The sequence below is a fragment of the Puntigrus tetrazona genome, chromosome 25, assembly GCF_018831695.1.
Source record: "Puntigrus tetrazona isolate hp1 chromosome 25, ASM1883169v1, whole genome shotgun sequence".
Classification (NCBI taxonomy): domain Eukaryota; kingdom Metazoa; phylum Chordata; class Actinopteri; order Cypriniformes; family Cyprinidae; genus Puntigrus; species Puntigrus tetrazona.
In genome coordinates, this window is record NC_056723.1 from 12,115,281 (window position 1) to 12,127,606 (window position 12,326).

The window sequence follows — 12,326 nt, forward strand, 5'->3', positions numbered from 1 at the left end:
ATCAAGATGTTTTCTGGCAAAACTGGGACAAGCCTTTATGTTCTTTTTGCACAGCAGTGGTTTTTCGTCTTGAAACTCTGTCAAGCAGGCCGTTTTTGCCCAGTCTCTTTCTTATGGTGGAGTCATGAAGACTAACCTCAACTGAGGCAAGTGAGGCCTGCAGTTCTGTGGGTGTTGTTGTGGGGTCTTTTGTGACTTCTTGGCCGGCCACTCCTGGGAAGGTTCACCACTGTTCCATGTTTTCACCATTTGTAGATAATGGCTCTCACTGTGGTCCGCTGGTGTCCCAAAGCCTTAAAAATGACTTTATAACCTTTTCTAAACTGATAGATCTCAATTCCTTTCTTTCTCATTTGTTCCTGAATTTCTTTGGATCTCAACATGGTGTGTAGCTTTCGAGGATATTTTGGTCTACTTCACTTTGTCAGTCAGGTCCTCTTTAAGTGATTTCTTGATTGCAAACAGGTGTGGCAGTAATCAGGCCTGGAGTGGCTAGAGAAATTCAACAAAATTTCAATTGTGTGTGTGTGTGTGTGTGTGTGTGTGTGTGTGTGTGTGTGTGTGTGTGTGTGTGTGTGTGTGTGTGTGTGTGTGCTAAATGTTTTTGAGTGCCCTACTTCAAGTCTGACTGATCTCTATGTGTATCTAATGTCATGTTACAGTTTTGTTAGCATACCCCACCAAAAATCATATGGTTGAACACTAAGTAATAGCACACTTATCCTCAACAAGCTGCACAATTTGAGCTAGCATGCACATTGCAGGATGTATTATGCGCCAATGTTTATTACTTGGGGTTAAGGGATTGTTCAAGTCCCCTAACCACAAAAATGAGCAATAGAAATAGCGATTTTTGCCTTTGAAAGCGCTGCTAAATGCGATGGATGGGCCTGTATGTAAAACAATTCCAGGCTACAGAGAATTTATTTAATAAATGGAAATCAAAGTCAAATAAGCATACAGTAATACACAAGAGAGCTTTAATATCTTTCAGGCACATCGTCCAAACAAATCATATCTGTGCTGTGACACAATAGGATTAGCTTTTCCATATTCAGAATTGCACAATTTTTATGGTGTTCCTGGCCTCATTTTGAAGCTCTCAATTGTGAGCTAACATCTCACCCACTTACATTTCAGGTGACCCATAAGCAACATTAATTTAATAAATATTTAGCTTTGTCTTTGTATCTTGTCTCTGCTGTTTTTCTGGGAGAATTTGACCCACTGAGTTTATTTTGACTCTTTAAAAGTGATTTTGTCTGCGGTCTGAGCTGTGTTTTTGGGCTCTTTTCACAACTGAAGATGTTTGTTATGCTATGGCCGTAAGTCTAAAGACTCCTCAAAAGATTCTGCGCCCGCGAGGTTGTCGAAAACATGTCATATAAAACCGCTACAGAGCATCAAATCTGCTCTCAATCACGCGCGCCCTGTGTTTGAACTTTTTAAAGTAAAACACATGGCAAAAGCTGCCGGTGGGGTTGACTGCAACTGTTCGAGTTAAAGCATGGATCATGAAAAACGACCTGAGCCAATAAATCATCAACATCAAAGAGTTGTTTAGCTTAAAAGTCAACAAGAAATCAGTATTGTTTGCTTTAATGCACATTATGGTTTGTATTGTGCATGTTTCATCATTGTGCTCTTTCATGTAGTAATTTGCTGAAACTATCATTCAAGCCATGCGACCTTAACATTACTTGATATTGGCAATCGGTAGATATTACATTTTTAGACATTTATTTTTCTTTAGCCAATATCCAAAAGCAAGTTAAATTATTTTATTTGTGCTTTAATATATTTATTTTTTTATTGTTTTTAATAAAACAAGGTTGATACTTACAAAAAAACAAACAATGAATGAATAAATAAATGTTATTATCCAGACATCAATCCCCAAATGAAGGAAATTCATAAATGTGAGTTTCAGCAACCAATACATCCGCATCCAAACAGCTGTTTAAGAATTGTTCTAGGCTACTGTTGTAGTTACTGGCAAATCAATGCTTTATAAAAGAAGTGTTGCTGTTTAACTACATTGAGACGTTCTCAAAGATAAACCTGATCCCTGTCAAAAAGCATCCTCAAACGTGGCGCTATTTCCGCTGTAAGGTTATAGCCCACATTCAGCTGCGAACTTACATTCAAGTCTGACTTCATTCTGTTATGAAAAGCCTACTTTTCATTTCGCAGTGAATCAAATAAAGTCCGACCTTTTTTTTGGTTTTCCTTATTTAACAGAGAAAGTAAAACTGGTGAATTCTGCTTTGTGTTGATTTAACAAACTTACTATTTTCACACTGAATCCATCCTACGTTTCGAGAGGTGAAACACCCCTTAAGCACACCTCTCTCCCTTGATAATCTTGTCAGCGCTTGTATTTCTGGATCTATGTAGGTGTTTGGGAAATACAGAGTCCATTTATGGAAAACGAGTAGGCACGCTTTTGAAAGGGCCCTTGATCAATGATGTACTTCAGGTCACACGGGTGCGCAACCGTTTCAGCGCTTCGGTTCCTGAAGCGATATGCAGAGAGAATGCAGAAAGATTGATTTTCAAAGAGAACGGCTTCAGCGGAGCCAGATTCACACACATCAAAAGAAACGTGGAATGGCTGTTGGGTTTTTTTTTTCCTGCTCCAGTCTGGAGTCAAGGACAGTGAATATACCGTGGACGGGGCCAAGAATATGCCAGTAGATGTTTCTGAAGAAATATAAAATCTGCCCACACAGCACGCTGATGTTGTGGCGCTTGAATAACGTTTACTTTCACATTTACAGGTGAAATGGTACGACAGGCGCGGGTTCTGGCCCAGGCCACCTCGGACTTGGTCAACGCGATGCGCTCCGACGCCGAGGCTGAAATCGATGTGGATAACTCCAAGAAGTTGCTCGCCGCTGCCAAGCTGTTGGCCGATGCCACTGCCAGAATGGTGGAAGCTGCGAAGGTATGAACTAGAAAGATACTAGAAGCTAAACTAGAAGAAACTAGAAGATACAAACTCTGCATTTACGGTATAAAAAAAAATACCTTGACTATGCCGTGATTGCATACCATGAAATCGCGTTCGTTTTGACGTGTGCTTTTTCCACCAAACAGTAATTTTGTGTGCGTGTTGGTTTTTGTGGTTTGTGGGGACGCTGCCAATGTCACATAATTCAAAAGGCTTAAAATGAACGCTCAACGTGCGTCATTTTGTATGTTTCCGGGTTCGTTTTGTTTTTTAGCAATCCAAATTCAGAAGGACCCAGAATCAGCAGCCACACTAACGCGCTTCTCCTCATCACTGCTTCATCTCTGATACCTAAAGAGCCTTAAGCCATCATTTAGATTTGGCTCATAAGATGGAACGTAGATTCAATTTTCAATCCCCATCAGCAACACGAAGCGTAAATGGTCAGGATACGGTTCTTACGCAGCCGTATGAAGTGCATGCTTATGGTTTGTTAGGCACATTTGATACATGATACATTAATCACAACATCACTGCCATTATCAAACGTAAAGAGGAGGAATGAGCCACAGACGGTTTCCTTGGTAACAGAGATGGAGCAGACGGCCCCTAATTCCTCTTTGCATTGAATGTTTTGTAATGCGCCCGTAAGTGTGCGGATGGTGTAGCTGAGAGTTCTGCTGTCGCTGACAAATTTCCCTTCACAGGGCTGACCGAGTCTGGGATTTATCTTTGACAACTTTGTCCTCTGAGAATTGCCTTTCACTTTCTGTTTAACCATTAAGCAAGAAGAGAAAGTGGAACAAAGAGAAACACCAAGGCTTCAAAATGGCAATTAGCTACTGTTTTTATATATATTTTTTTATATATATATATATATATATATATATATATATATATATATGCAGAAGGTATACGATCAGTGTTTATATAGTAAGGTTGTTCAATAACAATATAGCATATTATTTTTTCGGGACAGTATCTCATACTTGCACCCTTACATCTCAAAATATTCCTTTATTTCCCATAATTGTTACTGTATGATAATACGATATTTTCCATAATCATGACTATATCTCATTGTGACTTCATATCTCATAGTTGTGTTTTTATTTCCCATAACTATGACTATATCTCATATTTATAAATTTATATCTCACAAATTTCCCATATTCGTGATTTTAAATCTCATAATTGTAGTTTTATTTTCATTAATTGTAAGTATATCTCACAACTGTGACACAGTAGTGAATATATATCTTGAAACTGAAACACATTTTGTATATTACTCGTAATTGCAACCCTATTTGCATTCTTTTTTAACCTTATTTTAATTTAAAATACTGGGCAGTATAGAGCATATGATGCACAGATTTATTAAGCAGCTTTGTTTTCATTTTGAACATACTCCATGAGAAAAATTACCCAAAACAAGCTATCGTTGCACGTTGCATGTCTCAGAAATAGGTACGGCACATAAAAGGAACCAAATACGGTGTTGTTTCTGTGCAGGGTGCTGCTGCATACCCAGAAAATGAAGACCAGCAGCAGAGGCTGCGAGAGGCTGCTGAAGGGTTGCGCGTCGCCACCAACGCAGCCGCTCAGAACGCCATCAAAAAGAAACTCATTCACCGACTGGAGGTGAGGACGTGTATTATTATGCCACCTCCTGTTCTGGGTCCGCTCTGTGTTTGATCCTGGCTTGTAACGCACAGTTTGAACATACTGAACTATAGTGGTGTGGAAGATGTTAATAAAATGTAAAAGTGGATTACTGTACAAGCCCATTTTAAAGCTCTCCAGCATCATTTTTCCGTTTTGTGTCTGTTTAGGTTCGTATTAGCATGAAAGAGGTGGCTTTTTATCAGCCTGTATGTGGTAGCGGTCTACTTTCCATAGCGGGTATTTTTCCATTGGCTGACAGTTTTTCTGTCAGTGGAATCAAGCGTTCTGGTTCTGTTTGGTCTCTTCACATCAACAAAGATGGCTTTGTTCTTGAGGGGTTTTTTTCTGTCTCTTCCATCTATCATCCTTCCCCATACATGGAATATTCTTTCATAAAACAAAGAATCTTTTTCTTGTTGCTCGCCTTCTTTTGCTCTTACTTCTAAAGTGTAGCATGCTGCCACTGGATTTTCCGAAATCCTTTTATGATGGACATCGCCAGAAACATCCCAAGTGCTCTACAATCCTCGCTGTAATGAAATTCACTCAGAACAGTCGGGTCTTTGTACGGTTAACACAACATCTAAACTGATACAGAATGATGCCAAATGTTAGAGCAGCACTATTAATTTAAAAAAGGCGTTATCGTTCAGTGTGATTATAAAGTTGCAAAGGCTGCAATGTAAATATATATATAAAAAAAAATATATATATATATATATATATATATATATATATATATATATATATATATATATATATATATATATATGCATATACTGAACAAGTGCATAAACTAAACATTAAGGAATTAGGTTTTATATTTTTCAGTTTCAGTTTTGTAAATAATAATAATAATAATCATTATTAATACTAAGTATGATTATTATTATAGTTGTTGTTTTACTTTTTTATTTATTATTATTATTCATAATAAAGAAATAAAGATAAACAATTATTTAAAATATACTGTATATTATAAATATTGTTGTGATTATATTAACATAATATTAATTATTATTAAAGTTGTTGTTTTACTTGTTTATTATTATTATTATTCCTAATAAATAAATAAAATGATTTAATATACTGTAAAACTATTTACAATGTAATATAGCTAAATATTTTTTCTTAATATAATAATAATAATAATAATAATATTGCTAGTAATTTTACTACTTAAGTAATATTTATGTAAAATAGTATTTATTTACATAGTAATAATAGTAGTTACATATTATTATTGTTGTTGTTGTTGTTGTTGTATATATATATATATATATATATATATATTCACAGTATATACATTGCGTCATGTATTGCTGTATTAATAGTTCATTGTTATTTGTCTGGAACAGAATGCAGCTAAGCAGGCCGCAGCCGCAGCTACGCAAACCATTGCCGCCGCCCAGAATGCAGCTGCATCCAATAAGAACACAATGTCTCATCAGCAACTCGTGCTTAGCTGCAAGGTATTGTGGGTAGTTATGTTCTGGTTAGTTCTTGATTTTTGAATTTGAATGAAGCTATTCCAACTGTGGATTTGTGGATACTCTTCAGGCTGTGGCCGACCACATCCCACAACTAGTGCAGGGAATGAGGGGCAGTCAGGCCCACCCGGAAGATCTTGGTGCCCAGCTCGCCCTTATCATCGCCAGCCAGAGTTTCCTGCAGGTAAAACGCACGTTCTGTGTTGGTTTAGCAGTCTCCGATTTAAAGTTTATACGACCCTCACATTGTTTCTGTCTCCAAACAGCCGGGAAGCAAAATGGTGACGTCTGCAAAAGCGGCCGTTCCGACGGTAACTGACCAGGCGGCTGCGATGCAACTTGGTCAGTGTGCCAAGAACCTGGCCACCTGCCTGGCAGAGCTGCGCACAGCTGCACAGAAGGTGCCAGCAGTTTACTGCCTCATAGTAGAGCCGAAACACCTTTAAATACTCAAGCATATTGTAATAACCTTACTGCAATGCACCACATTGGGCGCAGAGATTCAGACTTCCATTACTCATGTCTTAAAGGGACAGTTTGGACAGAAATAATAGTTTTCTCATAATTTAAGGTCACATTTTCTTTTTTTTTGTACTTTTGAATCATTTGAAGGGTTACTTCACCCCAAAATGAAAGTTTTGTCATTAATCGCTTACCCATATGTCATTCCAAACCCGTAAAGGCTTTGTTTGTCTTCAGAAGACAATTTAAGATATTTAAGATATTTATGAAAACCGCGAGGCTTGTGACTGCCAAGCAAATAACACAGTCAAGAAAAGTATGAAAGACATTGTCACAATAGTCCATCCGCTGTCAGTGGTTAGACCATAAAATTTCATTTTGGGGTGGAGTGAAGCGTTAATGTTAATCAAACAACAAAAGAAAATGAGAGTAACGTTATAACTTCAGTAAATCAATTACGAATCGCTTTATCCTTAATTAATGCTATGCAGTGATTTTTTAGATTTGATCACTTAATTCAATTTCTTTATAATCAGGCTATTGTTTAGAAAGGCCAAATTGTTTGTTGTTTTTATCTTTTTTTTCTGTTGTGTCTGTCTAATTGTTTATGGTTTTCTTCTTTTTATTGTATTACTGAATTTTTCAAGCCAGTTGAAAACAAAAAGCTGATTGTTTGAAAGTGACATGCTTTGTGCCTCTCTATACTATTGATTATAGACGCCATATTGAAAATAACAAAAAGACTTAGTCTTGGCGGTGCATAAAGGTCCTAAGTGACGCATCATTTGTCAGCTGAGCAGTTAATGTGTTGTTAAACAACAGTAGAATCCACTGAACGCACTGTATTTTAGTCCCTCTGAGCTTTGTATTCAGTCCTGTCAAAAATAAAATATGGCACTGCCCTGTCTAAGGTGTATGGACAATGGAGGTTTTTCACAAGAGTTGGCTGAAAATGTTTGTTTGTTATCTTTGTGTATTGTTTCATAGGCTCATGAGGCATGTGGTCCTCTGGAGATCGACTCGGCTCTCAGCGCTGTTCAGACTCTCAAGAGTGAACTACAAGATGCTAAAATGGCCACACTGGAAGGACAACTCAAACCGCTACCGGGAGAATCGGTAGGAGACATTTATCACATAAAACTAAATCATCAGACTTGCTAGCAGCGCTCTCTTTGTCGTGACTTCTTCACACTTGTGTCTGTAGTTGGAGAAGTGTGCTCAGGATCTCGGAAGTACGTCTAAAGCTGTGGGTTCCTCCATGGCCCAGTTATTGACCTGTGCCGCCCAGGGCAACGAACATTATACTGGTGAGATGACTTATGTTGCTTTTCAGCATATGAAACACAATATTTCAGGGGAATATATGTATACTGGATATGAAACGTGCAGTATAACAACAGGATTTACACAAGTAGGACACATTCCTGGATTAACGTCTTATCAACCAATCATTACCCTTTGAATTTTGGGTTAAGGCTTAGATTGTGTGGTAGAACAAAAACAACAAATGTCGATCCATGGACTTGTCTTGTTTTTGTACCATTTTAATACAAATTTAAGTAAATGCTCCAAACGTGCTTCATCTGAAGCAATTTACAATACATAGTGATATTCTTTACCAGTTGTGCTTAGCTAAAAGTAGTTAAAGCAGGTTTTTATTATTAAGTAACTTTTGCTTTTTTTTATGCCACAAAAAATGCCACTTTTGGAGAAATATTTAAATTCTTCTAAAAATGCATCTACGAGCTGCTTGTGAACTTGTGAGTTTTCCCAACAAAGCTGCTTCTTCCAAATTAAAGGCATGAAAACTAAGAGGAGAGCGGGAATGTTGTAACTTACCTGCACCACGCATCAATTTTTCACTCAGTCTGGCTGGATCGCTGCTCTCAGGAGAGCTTCTGAAGACAGATTTTAATGGCATGCTCGAACAAATCCCCCCTCTTCCACTCCGGCTCCTGCAGCTTCACAAGCCAAGGGTATAACTAACCCCTGTCCCTCATTAATCTTATTTTCACTAGATTTAACATACCATCAGCAATTGGGCTCTACTTGGCTGGATAATGCAATTTGATGCAATTTGCCTGCATTGGCCCTTCCTTTTTTTTTTTTTTTTTTTTGCTTTCTGTTCTATAAGTAAAGGCCAGTTCCCATATGGCGCCTTATTTTCTTTCCACACTCATTTGTTGGAACAGCAGGGGCATTCTGGGTCAACCATGCGCCAAAATTAGGCTTAAAGCTTTATTTGGAGCAAGACATTTGGTGCTGGGTGCTTCAAAAATGTCCCTCAGTTTGCATTACAGTTTATTCTATGTGTTGCTAGGTTATAGTGTATGGATATTATGCACCATGAAGACGTGGATGGCCAGAATGAGGTTGTTGTGGGTGTTGATAATTAAGAGAAGAATGTGGTTGAATGCCGTTTATAATGCTATAATGATTAATATAGCATTAATGATTAATATATATAGCCTAAGTCTGCCAAATAATTGGTCTGACTGTTATATTAGTAATAGATATAATCTCAACATTGCAAATATTGGCCTATTAATTGGTCTGCTGATTATATTGTTATATTACTAAATATAACCTCACAATGCCAAAAATTGTCCAATTAATCATTCTGGTCCATATGTCCGTTATAATATATATTTGAAATTGCTGGTATTTGTGCGTGTTCGCGGCAGGTGTGGCAGCAAGGGAAACCGCTCAAGCTCTCAGGACATTGGCCCAGGCCGCGAGGGGAGTGGCAGCGAGTACACTCGAGCCCCAAGCTGCACTGGCCATGCTTGACTCTGCCTGTCACGTGATGGAGGGCTCGGCCATGCTAATCCACGAAGCCCACCAAGCCCTGGTGTGCCCTGGAGATGCAGAGAGCCAGCAAAGATTAGCACAGGTAGGACGACTCACATGACACGCATTCCACCTTTAAACAAGACGCGAATAGCGACAGATGTCCACCCATCTGCGAGAACATGTATTGAGGGACAAGTAGGAGCTAAATTAGAAGTCAGGTGACATAGTTATCTAAAAATAGTATTTATTAGTCTTTATATGATACCAGAATAGATTCTGTCTTCTTCGGCTACTGTTTTGAAACCAGATCAATCTCCCATTAGCTCCCTCTTGGCAATTATCTCCAATAAACCGAGCAATTTTCTATTGTCTCTCTTTTTCTCGACGGCCCTTTTTCTGGAAGGTGCCAGCGTGCCTCCTGATTCGCACAGGTTCCTTTGGGATGCAAACATATTGCTCGGCATATGTCTGTGACAGTGGCATAAATTAGGGACACGGATTTCTCTGTTGTGCCGAGGGGCTGATTTGAATTTTAGATTCACTCCGTATCTCTCCAGGCCGTTGTAGAGTTATTGGTGGGAATGTGTGTGTTTGTCTGTGTTTTTCAGGTGGCGAAGGCTGTCTCTCACTCGCTAAATAACTGTGTGAACTGCTTACCTGGACAGAAGGATGTGGACATGGCCCTCAGGAGCATTGGCGAGGCCAGTAAGAAATTGCTGGTTGAAAATGTACGTTTTTTGTCGGTTCTTTGTGAGACTAAGAAAGAAAGAAAAATGTTATTTTATAAATTATCGCAATTTATAAATGCCAGCTATACACAGAAATTCCATCTGATCGTGTTTCATAAATGAGGCCCAACAGTGATCAACTGTAACTTTTTCCAGCTTCCTCCATGCTCCAAATCCTTCCAAGAGGCCCAGACTGACCTGAACCACACGGCAGCGGAGCTCAATCATTCAGCCGGAGATGTGGTGCAGTCTTCACGTGGGAGCAGCAGCCAGCTGGCTGTGGCTTCTGGGAAGTTCAGCCAAGACTTTGACGAGTTTTTAGATGCTGGCATCGAGATGGCCGGACACACTCAGGTACGGTTTCGATGCCATCTTGGAGCTGGGAGATGTTTCTTGACGTGCTCCGCCCACAGAGGAATCGCATTGGTCATTTTACATTTATGCATTTAGCAGACACTTTTATCTAAAGCAATTTGCAAAACCAGAAGAACTAATAATATTCGTAATACACAATGACAGGTTTATTGAACCACTAGATTGGGTTCAAAATCCCACTCACATAACTTCACATTTATCAAATATATTCTTTCTCAAAGTGAGTTTGTTGCTTTGCAGTGAAAAAGCAATCATTTTTCATGTATGCATTGTATACTATGTTTAAAAGATGTGAGTTGTTTTTGAAAGAAGTTACTTATGCTCACCAAAGCTGTTTTTATTTGTTTAAAAACACAGTAAAAATAGCAATATCGAAAATAATTGTTGCCATTTAAAATGAGTGTTTTCTATTTTCTATATTTTAAAATGTAATTTACTCCTGTAATGTGAAGTTGAATTTTCAATATCTTTACAGGTATTTGCATGCTTTTTCAAAAATGATTCTAATACGCCGATGCTCATGAAACATTTCTGATTATCAATGTTGAAAAATATTTTGTGGAAACATGATTTTTTATTTTATTATTTTAATAATTACAATGACAGCTCTAATTTTAAATTACACTAACAATTATGTACACACTCATGTATAATGTAAATAAAACGTTTTATTTTGTATGTGATTAATCGTCTGACAGCACTATTTAAAATCTAATTTTTTGTAACGAAAGTGACAGTAAAAACTTTTAGATTTGCTGAGTAACTATTACTTTCTTCAAAAATAAAATCAACTTTTGAAAGGTAGTACACAGTATACATGTTAAACAACTAAGAGAAAAAATTAATGGCAGTCACATTTTCTAAAACTTCTTATAGGCAATTTGAAGTTCTGATTCATTCGTTAATTAGTGCCTCTCATCTGATTCACTCAGGCACATAATTGTTCCAGAGAGCATGAAGATGCTCCGCCCTAATGAAATCTTTGATGATGTTCTGGTTCTGCATGTTTTGTTGATTAATTTGGAGAGGCGGGCGAGCAGAGGGGTTGATGGAGCGTGACATGCCCATTAAAGGATGACTGAGGGATAGTGCGGGACACAGAGGTCTGCCAGGACAGGACAGGCCAGAAGCTAGCAGCTCTTTAAAACTAAAGTTCATTGAAATTACATGTAAAATAGGAGCTAGAGTTGGCTGTTTTTTTAAGGGCAAAATTAGAAAAGCAAATCAACTCGACTCATGAATATTAATTATCATGTAGTTGATATTCAGTAGGCCTACAATGTTCCTGAAAGGCAGGCAATGGTTTACCACCTGTTTTGGTCTGTTCTTCACACAAAGCTGTCGTATGTCTACAAAAGATGTGAAGTATGCTGCATAAGGACCGCATTTATGATAATTTAACGGTATTTTGCATCCTTTTTTGAAGTTTAATATTAGTTTATAACAGACTTGCAAGAAGTTCAAGTTTGCATTGTGCGATTAAAAAGTCCAAATTACCTTCCATTAGCTTGCACAGAAAAGTGATGAGTATGTTATTAAAAGCATCTCCTTTCGAAGTTACAAATAAAAAAGTAATTGTGGGGTGGAGTAACCTTTTAAATTTTGTAACCATGAAATATAACCTGTATTCAAAGACCACTGCACATTTTTGTGCTGAAATAAGGTTGAAGAAGTACATAGTTTGATTGCAGGCTGAGCTGCGGTCTTCTGTTTCCATAGTCCAAAGATGACCAGATCCAGGTGATTGGCAACCTGAAGAACATCTCTATGGCATCCAGCAAGCTGCTGTTGGCCGCCAAGTCCCTGTCCGTCGATCCAGGAGCGGCAAATGCCAAGAACCTCCTTGCAGCTGCAGCACGG

The 12,326-nt window shown here is 38.2% G+C and overlaps 1 protein-coding gene across 1 annotated transcript in view; it reads left to right on the forward strand.

Annotated features, from left to right (window-relative positions):
• The window catches only part of tln2b (talin 2b), a 115,795-nt gene that overhangs the window by 74,049 nt on the left and 29,420 nt on the right, over positions 1 to 12,326 (forward strand). The window contains 11 exon segments of the mRNA XM_043228047.1: positions 2,781 to 2,947; positions 4,466 to 4,594; positions 5,977 to 6,090; positions 6,179 to 6,292; positions 6,375 to 6,509; positions 7,558 to 7,686; positions 7,775 to 7,877; positions 9,255 to 9,463; positions 9,972 to 10,091; positions 10,248 to 10,445; positions 12,186 to 12,325. Coding sequence (XP_043083982.1) covers positions 2,781 to 2,947; positions 4,466 to 4,594; positions 5,977 to 6,090; positions 6,179 to 6,292; positions 6,375 to 6,509; positions 7,558 to 7,686; positions 7,775 to 7,877; positions 9,255 to 9,463; positions 9,972 to 10,091; positions 10,248 to 10,445; positions 12,186 to 12,325 — 1,558 coding nt within the window.